The 18,566-nt window shown below is 43.4% G+C and overlaps 2 protein-coding genes across 6 annotated transcripts; one reads left to right on the plus strand and one right to left on the minus strand.

Annotated features, from left to right (window-relative positions):
* Window positions 1-484: 484 nt before the first annotated feature.
* On the minus strand, window positions 485-11,665 carry alg8 (ALG8 alpha-1,3-glucosyltransferase). 3 transcript variants are annotated; one of them, XM_065963241.1, is made up of 13 exons: window positions 11,533-11,665; window positions 9,501-9,579; window positions 8,457-8,650; window positions 7,820-7,929; window positions 6,984-7,051; window positions 6,764-6,890; window positions 6,483-6,586; window positions 6,045-6,165; window positions 5,811-5,950; window positions 4,023-4,162; window positions 3,717-3,814; window positions 1,781-1,859; window positions 485-1,417 (listed from the first exon to the last, which is right to left on the minus strand). In XM_065963241.1, exons 3-13 carry the CDS (start codon window positions 8,558-8,560, stop codon window positions 1,192-1,194), a joined length of 1,317 nt encoding a protein of 438 aa, XP_065819313.1. In that variant the 5' UTR covers window positions 8,561-8,650; window positions 9,501-9,579; window positions 11,533-11,665; the 3' UTR covers window positions 485-1,191. The 3 variants fall into 3 exon arrangements, with proteins under 3 accessions (XP_065819313.1, XP_020488960.2, XP_065819312.1); XM_020633304.3 differs by lacking the exon at window positions 11,533-11,665 and adding an exon at window positions 10,996-11,120; XM_065963240.1 differs by lacking the exon at window positions 11,533-11,665 and adding an exon at window positions 10,996-11,120 and having other exon boundaries at window positions 6,764-7,051.
* ccdc90b (coiled-coil domain containing 90B) lies at window positions 11,259-17,440 on the plus strand. 3 transcript variants are annotated; one of them, XM_065963242.1, is made up of 9 exons: window positions 11,337-11,560; window positions 12,152-12,271; window positions 12,616-12,740; window positions 13,387-13,488; window positions 13,838-13,879; window positions 13,973-14,044; window positions 15,936-15,989; window positions 16,510-16,624; window positions 16,710-17,440. In XM_065963242.1, exons 1-9 carry the CDS (start codon window positions 11,506-11,508, stop codon window positions 16,763-16,765), a joined length of 741 nt encoding a protein of 246 aa, XP_065819314.1. In that variant the 5' UTR covers window positions 11,337-11,505; the 3' UTR covers window positions 16,766-17,440. The 3 variants fall into 3 exon arrangements, with proteins under 3 accessions (XP_065819315.1, XP_065819314.1, XP_020488961.2); XM_020633305.2 differs by having other exon boundaries at window positions 11,341-11,560; window positions 12,637-12,740; XM_065963243.1 differs by lacking the exon at window positions 13,973-14,044 and having other exon boundaries at window positions 11,259-11,560.
* The last annotated feature ends 1,126 nt before the right edge of the window (window positions 17,441-18,566 follow it).

The following is an 18,566-nucleotide window of genomic DNA, read 5'->3' on the forward strand; positions in this document are numbered from 1 at the left end:
TGCTCTCTGTAATAAAGGTTTCAAGTTTACTAATCATTTACATGTAAAAAGTATTTTACATTCTAGAAGTTTATTTAACAATCTGAGCCGTTCACCTTCATCGGGATCGTCACAGACGGGTTTAAGATCCTTTAGACGCTTCAATATTTACCTTTTTTTAACACAAAAAGTTTAGCTAGAACGCTAAACTTTTTCAATGTCCTTAAATCCCTGTGAGGGTCATTTCATATTCGCAGACTTCGTCACAAACGCTTCAGCCTCTTGGAGCTGTTCTCAGATTTGAACAAGAGCAGACCTGTGTGAGTGTTTTCTGTCACAACATGAGGATCCAGTTAAGAGCTGATGAGTAACGATCGCACAACGCTGACAGAGAAAATGAGCTGCTCTGTCTGCGCCGTCGCACAGACACAGGTTTGTTTTGACGGTGTCACATTTCTTCACAAAGAGGAGGTGAAAGAGAAGAGGACGGGTGTCAGTCATCAGCGGCTGTTTGCAGTTTAATTTGATTTAAAATAAATTTTTTAATCCATCTTATAAAACGCTCCAGACTGTGACATCATCACAACAAACTTTGAGGGTGGGGCGACACATTTAAAGCTGTACCAGAATTTTAAATGTAGAAATGAATCCAAACCCCGCCGCAGGATCAACAAACCTTCTGGAGACATTCAGAAACTTTGCAGTCATTTTTATGGAACGTAAAAAAAATGGGTCCAGATTTTTAAAAAGAAACGGAATTTCCCTTCAACATCTCTGCAGTCTTTAAACTTTAAATCTTGACACGACTGAGGATAAATTCAGGATTTAAATTTCCACATCATGGTTCAGGTTCAGCCCCCCCCCCCCCCCCCCCCTCTGTTCGTAACTCACATTTTCTGTGTTTTTTTAACCGGCGTAGTGCAAAACTAATCTGTTCCCAGAGATCCCACACCTTCTCTGACGGCAGGAAGTGATGTCACAGGTCTGTGTTGGTTGACACAAAGAAGAAGAAACTGAAAATCCAGCCGGTAAACAACGACACAGTTGATGGACAGTTTTTGTAAACACGGTGGTCCCTTTGTCCTGATTGGTCTGCACAGTGAGCAGTCACTGTCTGAGGTCTGGTGTGTGTGCAGGAGGACAGGTGAGCTGCAGGTGAGCTGCAGGTGTGTCTGGGGATCTGACCTCTCAGGTTCAGTACGGGACGGCGGCTCACGCCTGTTTGGGTCTCTCCTCATCCCTCAGCATGCTGATGTACAAACGCAGGAAGGAGTAACACACACCCATCGAGCAGTACACCGAGGTCACCAGCAGGGGTAGGAAGGGCAGCTTCTGTTGCCACGACGACAGAGGGAAGATAACCTCACATGCGATGGCGACTGGGATCAGTCCCAGAAGGTAGACGGACTCCAGAGGATGAAGGAGAGAGGCCACTCCGCTGAGAGCGAAGAGTCAGAGATATGATTAGGAAAACAAAGCATTCAAAACAAAGCATTCTGGGTAATGGAGTCATTGTTTAGCAGGCCAAACATCTACAGTCTGTACAGTCATGTTACTGACCAACATGCTCAGGAAATAACGCAGCGGATAAATCTACATTTTGTGTAGTGACGCAGTGTGCAGCAGGACATTGTGTGTGTGTGTGTGTGTGTGTGTGTGTGTGTGTGTGTGTGTGTGTGTGTGTGTATTGGCTGATGAAGGAACAGTTTGACTCTACATTTGTTTCAACATTTGGTGACTAGAAATTCTGTTTCTTGTTGCCATGGTATCCATACAGACATGGATATTGTTGTGTGTTTACCTGTTGCTGTGAAGCTTCGTCAGAGCGATGAAAGAGAAGATCACAAACATCAGCATCAACGCAACTTTGATGGGCAACTCTGCAACACAAAGTCAACAACAAAAATCAACATTGTTTGAGCGTTCATAACCACAGATTGTAAATATGAATCGGGTGAAGCCTGAGTGACGTCACCCGTCTGTTCCTGCAGGAGGCGCTGGAGTCCCATCAATGGCGGTCTCCATGCTGGAAATGCTGTCTCAGTCTAACTTTCAGTCAACCTAACGACAGGCTGAGAGCTGGAGCTGAGGCGGGCTTTAAACCTCCTGACAAACTGTTACACTGTGCCCGCCTGTCAATCAGGTCAGCTACACGCCTTATTGTGAATAACTCTTATCCTTCATCAAATCAAAACTGATGAGTCATCAAAACATTCACCCCCCGTACAGTGTGTGTCGATCGAGACATGAGCTAATCAGACCTATTTGCATGTTTCTAATAAGCTCCACGAGCAGAAACGTGCTCAAACTAGGATCAATATTGGAGATGCTTTTGAAAAATGGAGAGAGGTTAGAACACAGAAATGTTTACAGACTGATGCAGAGCTGGATAAACACTGAAGCTTCAGTGTTCACCACATGGCAACCTGTGTGAGCATTGACTCTAGAGAGGAGGGGGGAGACAGTTCTCTACAATGGCTGTATCCAAATTGCCAAGTACCTACTCAATCTGGCAGTAGTCAGTACCTACTATCCGTGCTGTATACTGTTTAGTATCTACTATTCAGTAGGCGCGCACAGCAGGCAGATATTTGTGCCTACTTCGTGTGATTCATTCAGTATGGAAGTGACGTCATTTACGTTACCCGAACTGGCCGCATCCATGCGTTTTTTTTTTGTTGAGCTTTATTCAAGAAGAGTAATGCTCATATACAGTCAGGTAAACAAAAAACAATATCACAAGTAAAGGACAGATTAAATAACTAAATAACATACAGTACATAAAGGAAAGTAGAAATGAAAGAGAGTAATATACAGAATATAAAATAAACCAATAAAAACACATTTAAATAGTGAAATCGGGGCGCGCTGGTGGCGCAATGGTTAGGGCGAGCGTCCCATGTGTTGAGACTCTCGTCTCGAGCGGTAGGCCCGGGCTCGCTTCCACCCGTGGCCCCTTTCCGCATGTCATTCCCTGCTCTCTCTCCCTGGTTTCCGACTCTATCCACTGTCCTTTCTCTGCATTAAAGGCACGAAAAAGCCCCAAAAAAAAATCTTTAAAAAAAAATAAATAAATAGTGAACTCATTATTTAAATAGAAGAGGAAAGGTTTTATAATAATGCAGATATTTGTTATATTTTCTGTTGTTAATTAAAAGTAGTGATTTCAGTCGGGACTTTAACTCTAGATTAAAAATTGATTAAATTAATCCACGCTCGTTTGTTTTGATTTGGAGGCGCGCGTGACGATTTACGTTTAATTTCGCACAGCATTGTGGGTGGTAAAATACAATTCATTTCCTGAAAAGATGCATCCAATCCATACTGCATAAAACCCGAAAGTTAGAATCCATACTGAAATGTTCAGTATACTGAGGTGGACCCAAAAAATGCATACTGAATGACCACGAAAGTTCATTATACTGAAACTCCATACTGAATAGTACGTACTGCCTACTAAACTGTGGCTATTCAGAAAGGGCCAATGTTTAGAATTTGGACTGCAGTATCCATTTTAAACACTAGGGGTCAGAGTTATATATTGCTCCTTTAAAGATTGAAAATCTGGTATCGTGACCCTAAATAACTTGAAATGGGTTTAAACTCATTGCTTTAAAATCTTTTTAGAGATCAGATTTGAATCTGAATTTGATCAGTTAAAAATAATCTAAATGTATTTATTTATGAAGCCTGTCGACCAAAGTGAGCGAGCTCAGTCCTGTCTGTCAGGTGTTTACCTGCGGGGGTGAAGATCAGCGGGAACAGGGAGTAATGACCCGTGGTGCTCAGGATCAAGAAGATCCCAGCATCCTCTCTGCTCTCCACCGCCAGGATGCTGCAGGAAGAGAGACGGACAAAAAGCCTCCTTTATTACTGATTACTGATTCAAAGAACGATGGTGGACAGAGAAGACAGGGTATACACGTGACATCACAGGAGGCGGGGTCACAGCAGTTACAGCCTCCGGGTGCCAGAAGCTCATACTGCGTTCTGACAGAGCGGTCTGAGGGGAGAGAACACCTGAGCATGTCTGTGATTCTGACCTGAGCGGCAGGATGGCGAGGAGGATGGCCTTCTCGTGGACGTGCCAGCCAAACATGAAGGAGCCGAGAGCGCAGAGCAGCAGGCAGCGCAGGAAACCCCGAGCACCACGGGGACGCCGCCAGATGGACGCCGCAGCTGGCTGCAGAACACAAGTTGGAGTCAGTCACTGCATTTCTTTACTGTGTTTTCCTCTGAATGTACGGTCATCCAAACTAATAATAATAGCAATAATAATAAATTAGACTTTTATAACTCAAAGACACTGAACAAAGAAAACAAAACAATGAAGAAGGAGGAGGACAGAGTTAGTGGTTGTAGGCAATGTAGAAGAAGGGAGTCTTTAGGGATTTCTTGAAGGTGGAGAGTGAGTGAGTGATGTGTTGAAATGTGTTTGTTGCACACAGACGGACTCTACACAGTTTGTTTTTGTTTGCGACTCGAGTGAGACGATGACACAAGAGAGAAACAAACTGCAGGTCAATATAAACACATGCACAGACTGAAGGGGTGTGTGTGTGTGTGTGTGTGTGTGTGTGTGTGTGTGTGTGTGTGTGTGTGTGTGTGTGTGTGTGTGTGTGTGTGTGTCTCTGATGGTTTCTGGAGTGAGTTCCAGAGGGGGGGAGCGGCAATAGAGGAGGCCCTGTCCCCCCAGGAGCCAAGACCAGTGGTTAATCCTGCAGAGGTGGGGGACTCGAGTCACATGACTTGACTCGAGTCGCATGATGCAAATTTGAGACTTGAGACTTGCTTGACTGACAGTGACAAAAGACTTGACTTGACTTATACTTGAGACAGATGACTTGAAATGACTTTACTTTTAGGACTTAAATTTTGCATTTTTCGAGAAGCGAGGATTTATTTTTATTATTTTTTTGGTGGGGGGGCATGATAACTGCAATGCGTAGGAGTGCTTGCAGCATACCAGCAGCAGAGGCTAGGCCAATGTAACAGGCAATCAGGGCGTGATCACACTGGCAATCTGTACCGTGCCTATAAGCACTCTGCACCCCTAAAGCCCGTTTCGTTTGACCAGTGTGATCGCTCCACCTGGCACGCTTCAGAGAGGTGTGCTTCGGCACAGTACACTTCATGCACGAGCACAGGCACAGAGGTACACAACGCTGACAGCCTTCATTATGGAGAAATCCGGGAGTGTCCTGTCTGTATCTGACTAACATGACTCAAAATAAAACACAAAATAGCTTTCATGTTCTCTGTGTTGTGTTGTGTTTGATGTGCAGACGCGGACTCGACTGTGTGTCCCATCTTTTTTGGGGGATACGCTGCAGGACGGGGAGCCATTGGAGATTATGTGGGACTGGGGTGATGGGGTCACGGGTGCAGGAGTGTGTTGATTAGGCGAGCAGCAGGGTTCTGGATATGTTGTAGTTTGTGAGGGTCTCGAGGAGAGGGGTGGGCGGAGGTGGGCACTGTTTCTCAGATGGAAAAAGGCTGTGGTGTGTTTCCCCCTCTCACTCTGCAGCACTGTGTGAAGTGTTTTTAATTTTTTATTCTTCTCTGTCTTGTTCTCAGCAGAAGTCTGCTTCGGTTCTTTTCTGCACCTGGTTGTGTTTCTGAACCGCCCCCTTACGACCTAAGACCGTCTGCTCTACACTGAGTTTTTAATGCTCTTCAAATGGCGTCTTTTCTGCACTCTCTTGCACTTATAAAAAAAGATGGTGACGTCGTTCTTTTGAAGAGTTCATTGGATAAAGTGAAGCGACACAGTAACATCTGATATTAATGAATGGATTCAGACGGTCGAGTCGCAGCTCAACGTGTCTCACCAGGACGGACAGCAGAGTGCAGACGAGTGTGATGGACGGCGAGATGGAGGGGAGGACTGAGTGCTGAAACTCTTGAACCAAGCCGCCCGTCATGGAGGCTCGAGGAAGCTCCGCCTCCTGCAGCAGCTTCAGACGAACACCTGATGGATCATTCATAAAAGAACACACAAAAACTTAAGTAAAACATCCCGTGAGCTGAGTGGACAAGGACAATCTGAGGGGGCGGGGACTCACCGAGCATCGCCAGGATCTTGTCCAGGATGTTGTAGAGGGCCCAGATGTTGGGGGCCCAGTAGGCGTGACAGAGGCCCCTCTTAAAGGGGAAGAGACGGGACAGGACCTGAGGGAGCTGACCCTGAAATCAACACAGAACCAGATTTAAGTTACAAGTAATCCTCTGAGACAAACTGAACAACACGTCCACAGCTCCCGTCAGTGGATCTGTGACTCCGGCAGTAAAGAAGCTTCAACATCGAAACGCTCAGATTTAAAGAGATACTTCCTCTTTTGTTAACAGGTCTCTCAGGTGTGCCTTCCCACAATCCTCTGCACCATTCCTGCACACACACCCTGTATCTGCAGAATGAACTGTGTGTGTTGTTCTGATGTTTGTGACATTCTTCTCCGTCTGTGAGTGAGTGAGTGTGGGTGGAGGGAGACGCTGTCGCTCACCATGGCGATGAAGGGGCCAAAGGACAGAGCGCATACGGAGACCACAATGGCGCCCAGAGCCAGCAGACGCAGCGGACTGAAACTCATCCACCTGATCGAGCCGTCTGAACAAAAACAAACAAGATAACATAGTCAGAACTAACAGAACAATTGGATGCAGAACAGGGCGGGGAGCCAGATGAGACATGGCAGGACACGGGTGATGTGTTCACGGGAGCGGGCGGGTCTGGGTGAGAAGGCGTGCAGCAGAGTTCTGGTCATTTTGAGTTTATTTATCGTACCTTTGTTGTCCTGACTGAAGCAGAAGCTCCTTAGCAGGTAGACGCCATACGCCGGAGCCACGTACAGGTAGATGTGCTTCAGGTTGAGCAGGATGGAAAACAGCAGCGCCCCCTGCAGGTGCTGAGACTGAAACACACAAATAACTGACACATTTAGAAAGCCTTTGAAGTTAGAGGAAGTGTTTAAATACGACACGATTAGATACAGGTGAGCTCGTACCTGCAGGTGTTTAGACACCGACAGCAGCAGGATGCCAAACAGGAAGCCGTTATACTGGAAGTGAAGATCTGAGACAGAGTGAAGGAAGTTCATCGAGTTCACCGTGACCATTGAAAGTTCATTTGCTCTATGATATGGGAAGACGGTTTGACGTTCACGTCTGCAGAGCTTACCGTTTACATGTTGTTGTTTTGTTATTTAGAATCTTTTCTTTTGATGCCATCGATCATTAAAACAACAGATTGTATTGTTTTATAACGGTAGTGACGGAAAGAATAAGATTGCTGATACAAGCGGCTGTAATGAGTTTCCTCTGGAGGTCTGGGCTCGACTTAGGGAGAGGGGGAGGAGCTTAGACAATCGGGGGGAGCTCGGAGTAGAGCAGTTACTCCTTCACATTGAAAGGAGTCAGCTGAGGTGGTTTTCAGGACACGTCCTACTGGGAGGAGACCTCGGATAGACCCAGAGTTCCCTGGAGGGATTATATATCCCGTCTTGCCTGGGCCTCAGAGGAGGAGCTGGAAAACATTAATGGGGAGAGGCTAGCCTGGGTTACTTACTTCACCTGCAGTCACTGTGACTCCACCTCGGACAAGTGGAAGAAAATGGAGGGATGGACCGTTTGACAACACGTGGGATCAAAAAGAGTATCAAATATGATGAGGAGCTAAAAACAGAACATGAGATTTACAGACAGATATTCTCACCAAACTCTGTGAGAACCTGTTGAATATGTGATGGTTCTTTAAATTTAGAAATCTAGATTTAGTGAGTCGTGTCATCTTCTCCTTCTGTCTTTGTTTCTGTCTGCGTTTTGAGTCCCAGCTGAAGGATACGGTCGACGATGAGGAGGCCGAAGTTCCAGAGAAGAAGAACGGCGAGGACGAAGGAGGGTCGATTCAAAACATCCCGAGAACCTTTCTGCTCCTGAACGCACCTGCAGCACCTGGAGGGGGAGGAACAGAGCCAATCAGGACCGAACTGATGGAAACAACATCTGCACACCTGCAGCACCTGGAGGGGGCTATTACAGCTCTGCTCAGAACAGGCTGTTTCTGTGTCTGTACCTTTAAATGTAAATGAGCTGTGTCTGACCACGCCCCCTATCTGGAAGGGCTCGGGTGGCTCTGGCTCCTATTGTTTACGGTGAGAAGGCAGACTCGGAGGGCACAACAAACACCTAGCTGTGGGAGTGTCACCCACCTGGGGAGGGGCTACTGCCCTTTGTGATGTCATGAAGGGAAAATCTCCAAACAGCCTGTTTGAGCACACATTTTCTGAAAAGTGGAGCAAGGAAAAGACAGAGAGGATGCACTTTTCTCATCATTAGGGGGTTTGTAGACAGACGAGGGACACATCGTGTTAGAACAACATGGTGAAGTGTGTTTAGCAGGAAATGTGACCTTTAAACTACTCTAAATTTCTCTCTCTCTCTCTCTGGAACTGACGGTTGTGTTTGAACTCTGTACTCACTCTTTGGCAGCGTAGATAAAAACCAGGTCAGTAAAAATGACCGACAGTCTCTGGAAGAGGACGGTGGGCGGGCTGGCATAGTTCAGATTCTCCACCTGCAGCATGTTTCTGTCAAAGTGTCGAGCTACGTGGGACAGACCGAACTCGAACAATGCGAACAGCGGCGGGTAGTCCAGAGTCCACTCTGAGGTGTTCTGCAGGGAAGAGAAAGACGTCGGTTAATAAACTGAAGCATCATCGTTGAAGGGACAGGACAGTGGATAGAGTCAGAAATCAAGAAGAGAGAGAGAGAGAGAGCGGGAAAGGAGCCACAGGTGGGACTTGAACCCGGTGGACCACAGTCTATGTACAATGGGGCATGCACACTGACCACTAGGCTGCCGGCGCCTCATCTCAGTTGATATTTTGATGAGCTGCAGAAGTGAAAGTGTCTTTTTTAAAGACGTTAGATCTTTCACTCTTTTCAGACTGCGATTCAGTAAACGTGCCGTCACTAAGCCCCGCCCTCATCTCATCTTTGTACGTTCATATTGATTCTGTGACGGTGTAATATTGGCGTCCCAGTCTATGAGGTCTGATTGCGTTACGGCGTTGAGTAAGCACAGAACAGCGGGAGCTCCACATACACACTCAGGCAGACGTGCACACAGTGCTGTTCTTCCCCGCTGGCTCAGCTGATCCCGTCTCTCCTCTGTAACGCCTGTTACGACCTCTGAAGACGGTACAGAGCGGGGGTCACTTTGTCCCCCCCGTTACGCCTCCACGACATTCAGACTGAAGGTGAAGCGTCACAGGGGCGTAAATATCACGACTTGAAACAGGCATGCTGAACAGGGCAGCTGAGACAGAAATACTGTAAAACCGTGCGTAAGTAGCCTAGTGGTTAGTGCCCCATGTTCGGACGCTGTAGTCCTCCAGGCGGTGTAGTCCGGGTTCAAGGGTTCAAGTCCGACCTGTGGCTACTCTCCCCCTCTCTCTTCCAGGTTTCTGACTCTAATAAACAATCCTAACCTATTATAACCTAGTGTTGTGTGTTATACTGACCTCATGGTACCACCTGGACACAGGCAGGCTGTGGGTGATGGCCAACCAGTTCCTGTGCACCTCGAAATCTGTGGAATGACTGACGGAGAGAAACAAACTCAAACCCCATCCAACAAAACGCCACACAAACGTACACTCACGTATTCACAAGAGTAACGAGAGAAAGAACTCTGTGAAGATTTCTTTATGAGACGTATCAAATATTATCAAACGTTATTTAATGATGCTGTTTCCTGCATTTTTGTTTTTATCATCTAAATAATAACTCTTTACCATTTACTGAGGCGTTAATGCTTCTTTTATTTTAAAGGTCCAACCAGTAAGATGTGTAGTGAGTGAAATGATAAAGTGAGCTTACTATATGATCAGACATTAAGGAAACATGCTATGTTGAAGTGCTGGCTTCTCTGACAACAATGCAGCAGCCAGTATGTCCTCCTTCTAACTTTAGATTCTGGTCCTGAATTCTCTGGATTTGTTTGGACCAGAGAAGGTAGGCGCTTTTAAGGTACTTCGTTTTGCCCCCCCCCCCCTTAGTTTGCCAGATATGAGAGCAGTTATCAGGTCAACAGGTGTTGCAGTGATGGAAGCGGGCAAGAGAAGTGGTTCAGATAGAAGTGATTGTACCCGACCTAAAAAGCCTCTGCATGTTTCTAATAAGCTCCACGAGCAGAAGCGTGTTCAAACTAGGATCAATATTGGAGATGATTTTGAAAAATGGAGAGAGGTTAGAACACAGAAAGGTTTACAGACTGATGCAGAGCTGGATAAACACTGAAGCTTCAGTGTTCACCACATGGCAACCTGTGTGAGCATCGACTCTAGAGAGGAGGGGGGAGACAGCTCTCTACAATGTTTACAGTTTAGACTGCAGTACCCATTTTAAACTCTAGGTGTCAGAGCACTTCAACTAAACATATTTTTTAATCAAAACATGCTTATTGTGGTTTTATGTAAATTCATAAACATGTGAACCACCAACCTGCCAAAGGACTACAGATGGAAATCAGCTTGTATCTACAATTTGGCATATGAACATGTTCATCTTAGCAGGTGTGTCATCCATATTTATTGAATAACTATGTAAATTAAATAATTTCTGATTATATAATTATATAATTTAATTCAGAATTTAGAATTGCTGTGGGGTTTTTTAGTTCACAAATCAGCTCTTTATAGAGTCTTTTAAGGAACGGCGCCATCTAGCGGAAGATAAGATGAGATGAGCCGGGACATAATAACACGTCGACTTGTTATATAATTAGAAAATAACAAACGAATACACACGGTTTGGTATCTCTGACATTTATCCTGAAAACGACGCTTAAACAACTTTATTATTGAGTTTAAAGTTGTCTTTTCTAGCTAACGTTAGCTTTTCAGTCTGTTAGCCGGATGCTAACAGATGCTAAATTATCCCCTTTTAAATAAAACAATCGTCTCGAAGCGCAACTGCTCAATGAAACTATGTCACATAAAATATATCCCCACTCACTATGCGCTGATAAACAGACATTTCAGGAAAGAAACTCCCAGTGCTAACGCTGGAAACCAGCTCCAACTGTCCATCACGGGCGCCGCCATGACAGTGACGATGTTGATTTTGTATCCAAAACTTTATTGACAGCTCGGTGAGAGAAACAAGACTGGGCGCGAGAGGGAAGAGATTTCGTGAACAAACCGACATATATATAAAATAGTATCGGTATTCATTAATTATTGTGATTTGTATATTTTACATGTAGAAATGTCTTTCGCTGTCACACACTCGACGATCTCAGTGAGTTTCAGAGGTCCTGCGGTCTTTGAACGCAACAGCAGGACGTTACTGTTCAGAGGTCCTGCGGTCTTTGAACGCAGCAGCAGGACGGACTACTTTACTTTTCTCCTCGAGTCGTTTCCGGTCTGCGTCCTTTCTCTAACAGTGTTTACACGGTTGTTCGGGTTGTTCGGGTCGCTTTAGTGTTTCGGTAAAGTTTGTTAAACTGGTTCACCAGCTTCCGGGATGAACATGCTGCTGCGGCGCTGTTACCTGCTGCGGAGGGTCGGAACACGCAGAGGTGAGTTAAACAACCCCTCAGGTACGTTCTGTCTCTGACCTCGTTGTCACCGGCTCTCTCAAACAAGTGACGTCATACCAACGGAAGCCCACTTTGACAGGTTTGTTTACTTTCTCACTGCGCTCTGGATCAGGGGCGGGTCCACACTTTTTGGACTCAGGTGGCCCACCAAGGACCCTGACTCATGCAGGGGGAGCCTGAATGTGCACACAAACACACACACAATGAAATGAAGCTGACTGATGATTACTACAGAAGCCCCAAAGAGACACACATCCAGACATCTGATTTCACCTCACTTTCCCGTGATAATGAGTAATCTCTGGTTGTTTTTTCAAGCGTTGACTCATTTCTGTCATTCTCTGACTACGCTGGTTTCCCTGTGATAACGAGATAATTACTCAATAGTTGTTATTCCAAGAAAACCTTGTTTTTTTTTTATCTTGAGATATTATAAAGCTAGATGATAGATCATTTGCAGGGACATTCACAAACCATGAAGGAGGACAGGACAAAGTCCTAATGGACCAATAATTATAAAACAATAATATTATAAACGTGTGTGTGTGTGTGTGTGTGTGTGTGTGTTAGATGTCCACATGACGGCGCCCTCAGCGACCTTTGACATGAGGAAAGTGGAGCTGATGCCTCTGGAGCAGAGAAAGCTCACGTTTGACTCTCACACCATGGCGACGGAGCTGGAGAGCAGCGGTGAGAGAATTATGATTTATTTTTAAATGTGAAATAATGAAATTTCAAACAGCCGTATGTGTGATCAGCAGTAAAGATCAGACAGCAGAACACCTCCCACATCTCTGAGTGTATGTTAATTTATTAGATAGATACTTTATTGATCCTGAGGGAAATTCAAGCATCCAGTAGCAGGTTACAAAGACGTACATGACATGAAACATTTGTTAAAAATGAACCACAAACACAACGCCCCCCTCCCATACATATATATTAACCTGAAAAGAATATTTAAGAATACCCCTAGATGAATCAACATTTTTCAGCAATGTTTAAAAAGAATAAAATTATCAAAAAATATGAAGTCTGTTTGTTGTCGTGGTCAGGTTTTTCAAAGCGTCAGGCCGAGCTGATCGTCTCCGCTCTCGTTACCTTGACGACGGCCAACATGGACATCGTCTATAAAGACATGGTGACCAAAGCTCATCAGGTACAATGCTTTTTTTAATTATTTTATACATTTATTCAAGAAAGTATAATAACAGAGGATATAATGACTCTGCCAATGTGAAGGGGAGAGGAGAACTTTTATCAAGAGGACACTCTCTAAACTTGTGAGATAAGTTTCAAACAAAGCTGCCTCTCTGAGCCAGACAGGACGACTCAAAGACAACAACACTCACGACGTCGTCATGGTAACGGCTCCAGAGCGTCTCCACACATGTCGATGAAGTGTGGAGCCACTGACTGATTTCACGCCTGGTTATATTAATACAGTCATGTCAGAGTCATATTTACAGACTTTATTTACGGAGTGTTTTTTTTTTGAAGGCACACAGAGGTGGAATTGTTTTCCTGATCTCTAGAAAGTTTGAGCGTCACATCTCTTATAAAAACTTGCCAGGTAAAATCTATGTGCAGGAAACACTTGGCTGAATAATGGATCGTTTAAATACAGCAGAGACGCAGTTTGCTCTGCAGTGCAATTAGAGGAACATTTAACCCTTTATATGTGTTTGGGAATCAGAAAGCCGTGCTCCCTCAGTGTGCTTTCTCAGTGCGCATCTGTAGTCATACTGGCAGTTACATAGTATTTCCAAGTCTCACTATTCTCTATTTGTGTGTTTGTGTTTGAGGAAATCGCATTGCAGCAGATTGTAGCTCACCTGGACTCCATCAGGAAGGACATGGTGATCCTGGAGAAGAGCGATTTCGCAAACCTGCGATCGGAGAACATGGTACGACTGCAGGGTCGATATCCACCAACAAAGATTAAATGAAAGTCCAGAGGATCCAGATTTTTTAAGATCAATATCCAACCACAGAAACTGGAAACTAATGATCAACGACCCTTTGAAGGGGCCCCAACCCTTATGTTGGGAACCGCTGAACCGCAGTGCATTAGTATTAAATAATGTCAGAGAGAATCTAAACTTTTACTTAATGTTAAAACTAAAGACGTAAAACGTTTAGTGACGTGGGGTTTAAATGAAGGACTGTAGTCGATACTGTTTACGTTGTAACTTTAAGTGAAGTGAAGGATCTTAATACTTCTTTCTCTCTCTGTCTGAATGTTTCGTGTCGTAGAAAATGAAGCGAGAGTTGGAGCAGCTGCAGAACAGAATCAAGGTGAGCAGCTTTGATATAGAAAACATTTGAATAGAAACTTGACTTTGTGTCGTAAAGATTCAGTCTGACGTGTTTGTGGATGTTTTTGTTCAGGAGGAGAGTAGGAAAGTCAGAGCAGAATCCAAACTGGACATTAACCTGGAGAGCAGCAGGATCTCTGACATGGTGTGTACTAAAGAGTGTGTACTGAGGAGTGTGTACTAAGGTGTGTGTACTAAGGAGTGTGTACTGAGTGTGTGTACTTAGGAGTGTGTATTAAGAAGTGCGTACCAAGTAGTGTGTACTAAGAAGTGTGCACTAAGAAGTGCATACTAAGAAGTATGTACTAGAAGTATGTACTAGAAGTGTGTACTAAGAAGTGCATACTAAGTAGTGTGTACTAAGTGCATACTAAGAAGTATGTACTAGAAGTATGTACTAGTAGTGTGTACTAAGAAGTATGTACTAGAAGTATGTACTAAGAAGTATGTACTAGAAGTATGTACTAGAAGTGCGTACTAAGAAGTGTGTATTAAGTGCGTACCAAGTAGTGTGTACTAAGCTTGTGGTCAGTCTACCTGTGATGGTTATGACATCATCCCTAAATCAAATCCACCATGGAGGAAATGAACAGGATTTTTACTTCCTGAACCACAGTGTCGAGCTCTCTACTACTAACGAGATCGTTATGGACAGTTTAAATCTATTTGAAAAAAATATACAGATTGCATTTCTTCTTCTAACCAGCAGAGGTCGACTACTAAATGCTACAATTATAACTTGAACTTATGTACTAGAAGTGCGTACTAAGAAGTGTGTATTAAGTGCGTACCAAGTAGTGTGTACTAAGTGCATACTAAGTATGTATGTACTAAGAAGTGCGTTCTAAGTATGTACTAGAAGTATGTACTAAGAAGTATGTACTAGAAGTATGTACTAGTAGTGTGTACTAAGAAGTGCATACTAAGAAGTATGTACTAGAAGTATGTACTAAGAAGTGCATACTAAGAAGTATGTACTAGAAGTATGTACTAAGAACTATGCACTAGAAGTATGTAGAAGTATGATGTTTTTGTTCAGGAGGAGAGTAGGAAAGTCAGAGCAGAATCCAAACTGGACATTAACCTGGAGAGCAGCAGGATCTCTGAAGTATGTACTAGAAGTGTGTACTAAGAAGTACATACTAGGAAGTATGTACTAGAAGTATGTACTAAGAAGTATGTAGAAGTATGATGTTTTTGTTCAGGAGGAGAGTAGGAAAGTCAGAGCAGAATCCAAACTGGACATTAACCTGGAGAGGTGTGTGTACTAAGGAGTGTGTATTAAGAAGTGCGTACCAAGTAGTGTGTACTAAGAAGTGTGCACTAAGAAGTGCATACTAAGAAGTATGTACTAGAAGTATGTACTAAGAAGTATGTACTAGAAGTATGTACTAGTAGTGTGTACTAAGAAGTGCATACTAAGAAGTATGTACTAGAAGTATGTACTAAGAAGTATGTACTAGAAGTATGACCTAGTAGTGTGTACTAAGATGTATGTACTAGAAGTATGTACTAGAAGTGCGTACTAAGAAGTGTGTATTAAGTGCGTACCAAGTAGTGTGTACTAAGTGCATACTAAATATGTACTAGAAGTATGTTCTAGAAGTGTGTACTAAGAAGTGCATACTAAGTAGTGTGTACTAAGAAGTGCGTTCTAAGTGTGTATTTAGAAGTGCGTACCAAGTAGTGTGTTCTAAGAAGTGTGCACTAAGGAGTGTGTACTAAGTAGTGTAACTAGGAGTGTGTACTAAGAAGTGTGTACTGAGGAGTGTGTACTAAGGAGTGTGTACTGAGGAATGTCTACTAAGGAGTGTGTACTGAGGTGTCTCCCTGTAGTCTCAGTGATTTAAAAGAAGGACACTGCTGCATCTTTGAATGTCTCATTTTACTTTAACAAACTGTCAGACAGCTCAGTCCAAAGTAATATCCACCTTATGACATCACACATTGACCTTTGTTACCGTTCCATTGAGCTGAGAAACAACTCTTAAAACAATCTCATTCAGGTATTGTGTCATTTTTTTTTTATTTGTCAGTTCACAGAGCAGGAGAAGAAACTGATGGAGGCGAGTACAGAGTTTCATCACAAGGTGAATATTTCTATAACACTACAACTAAAGTTCTCATAACACAGCTCAAATGGGACCGCCAACTTTTTCAGCCGCTCTGATTCCGTAAGTAAATTTCCCGGTTCAAACATTCGATTCGGCACCAAAACAGTGTTAAGAATTGAGAGAATGACGAAGGGACAAGACTGTGTACTTAATTTACAACCTGAGGCGAGGAAAACAAGTAGACTGACCACTAGCTTGTGGTCAGTCTACCTGTGATGGTTATGACATCATCCCTAAATCAAATCCACCATGGAGGAAATGAACAGGATTTTTACTTCCTGAACCACAGTGTCGAGCTCTCTACTACTAACGAGATCGTTATGGACAGTTTAAATCTATTTGAAAAAAATATACAGATTGCATTTCTTCTTCTAACCAGCAGAGGTCGACTACTAAACTATACTACTAAATGCTACAATTATAACTTGAACTTAATAAAAACGTAATACTAATGCAACACTGATATAACACTACTAGTGCTCTGATACTTTCTCAGAAATCCGACCTGGAACACGACAACATGGAGATCAATAAGAAGATGGACCTGCAGGTGGCGTCGCTCAAAACCCTCCTCGAGTCTCTGAAGCTGGAGACCATCCGCTACCTGGCAGGTACGCCGTCACACAGTACTCAGAGGGCGGAGGCAGTATTAACACTCCTACAGTAATAAAACTGACACTGTTTGTTCCTTCTCAGCAACTGTATTCTCGTGTCTCGCCATCGCTCTGGGAGTTTACCGCCTGTGGAGGTGAAGAAACAACGGACTGACCACTCGCCTTCATCTGCTGCACAAACTGGTTCCTGTTTCATCACCCGGAGTGGGCGGAGCTTCTGCTGCTGCTACAAATGTAGACATTGTTCGCATGCGTCAACACCCGGCTAGTAAACGGGCCGGGGCGCTCTTATTGGAAGTTTAACGGTAAACTATTAAAGATTGTTCTTAACAAACCTCAGAGATTATAAATAGTCAAACAGGAGGTTCTACTCGGATCATTATTTAAAGTCTCAGTAACGTTTTACTCCTCAATGTTGGAGTTCACACATTTTATTATTTTCAGCCGACAGTCACTTTTATTCCATGAGGATTTTAAACGCTGAACTTTTACACGTTACTATGGCAACTTCAATGTATGAAAAAGCTCGGCGTGATCCTGTCAGTCGTGTACTCGCTGCCGGAGAAATAAAAAGTGCTGCAGTCAAAATGTTCTTAATTTTAAACTTCCTGTGTGAAGAAACCTCCTGTGGACAAATATGAGGCTTTTATTTTGGTGACGCGTCCCTTTAAGAGTTTGATGTGTTTGTGTGTCCTTAGTGTTGCTATGGAAACACAGTGACTGGTCAGAAGCGGATCTTTCACGGTGATCGACCAGTTTACATGTTTGAATGGGAGAATTTGTTTTGTTTTATAAATAAACTGATTAGCAACGTTTTGTTTTTTGTGATATTTAATTTGAACTGTTTCTTTGTGCAGAAACGTCGTCCCCGCCTCACTTCCTCTCGCCACAATAATAAACACAATAAGGAATAACATGAACGCTTACTTCAACACAGGAGAAAAACTCATATGATGGTAAACAAATTAAGAGCACGAAGCTGTTTGTGTTTGGGATGTCCGGGACTGCCAGAGTTTGTGGAAGTCTGTGACGACCCTGCTGGTTTCTTGTTCTGGATGTTTTGTGTTTCAGGTGCCAGTGGGTGTGGCTGTGTCCTCCTGGATGGAGAGCACCTGGGCCAGCCCCACTTCCTCATTGTGGGAGACAGGGGCCCTTTCCGAATTGTCACAGTTCAGTATGCAGTACGTACTATTCAGTATGGAGTTTTAGTATACTGAACCTTCGTGGTCATTTCAGTATGCATTTTTTGGGTCCACCTCAGTATACTGAACATTTCAGTATGCATACTAACTTCCGGGTTTCATGCAGTATGGATCGGATGCGTGCTTTCAGGAAATTAATTGTATTTTACCACCCACAATGCTGTGCGAAATTAAACGTAAATCGTCACGTCACGTCCGCCTCCAAATCAAAACAAACGAGTGTGGATTAATTTAATCAATTTTTAATCTAAAGTCCTGACTGAAATCACTACTTTTAATTAACAACAGAAAATATAACAAATATCTGCATTATTATAAAACCTTTCCCCCTCTATTTAAATAATGATTTCACTATTTAAGTGTGTCTTTATTGGTTTATTTTATATTCTGTATATTACTGTCTTTCATTTGTACTTTCCTTTATGTACTGTATGTTATTTAGTTATTTAATCTGCCTTTTACTTGATTTACATTGTGATATTGTTTTTTGTTTACCTGACTGTATATGAGCATTACTCTTCTTGAATAAAGCTAAACAAAAAAACAAAACAAAAACAGGTGAATGCGGCCAGTTTGGGAAACGTCAATGATGTCACTTCCATACTGAATTAATCAGACGAAGTAGGAACAAATATCTGCCTACTGTGTGTGCATACTGAATAGTAGATACTAAACAGTATACAGCATGGATAGTACGTACTGCATACTGCCTACTGAAAGATTGAGTATGTACTTGG

Source organism: Labrus bergylta, chromosome 14, assembly GCF_963930695.1.
Source record: "Labrus bergylta chromosome 14, fLabBer1.1, whole genome shotgun sequence".
NCBI classification, from domain to species: Eukaryota; Metazoa; Chordata; class Actinopteri; order Labriformes; family Labridae; genus Labrus; species Labrus bergylta.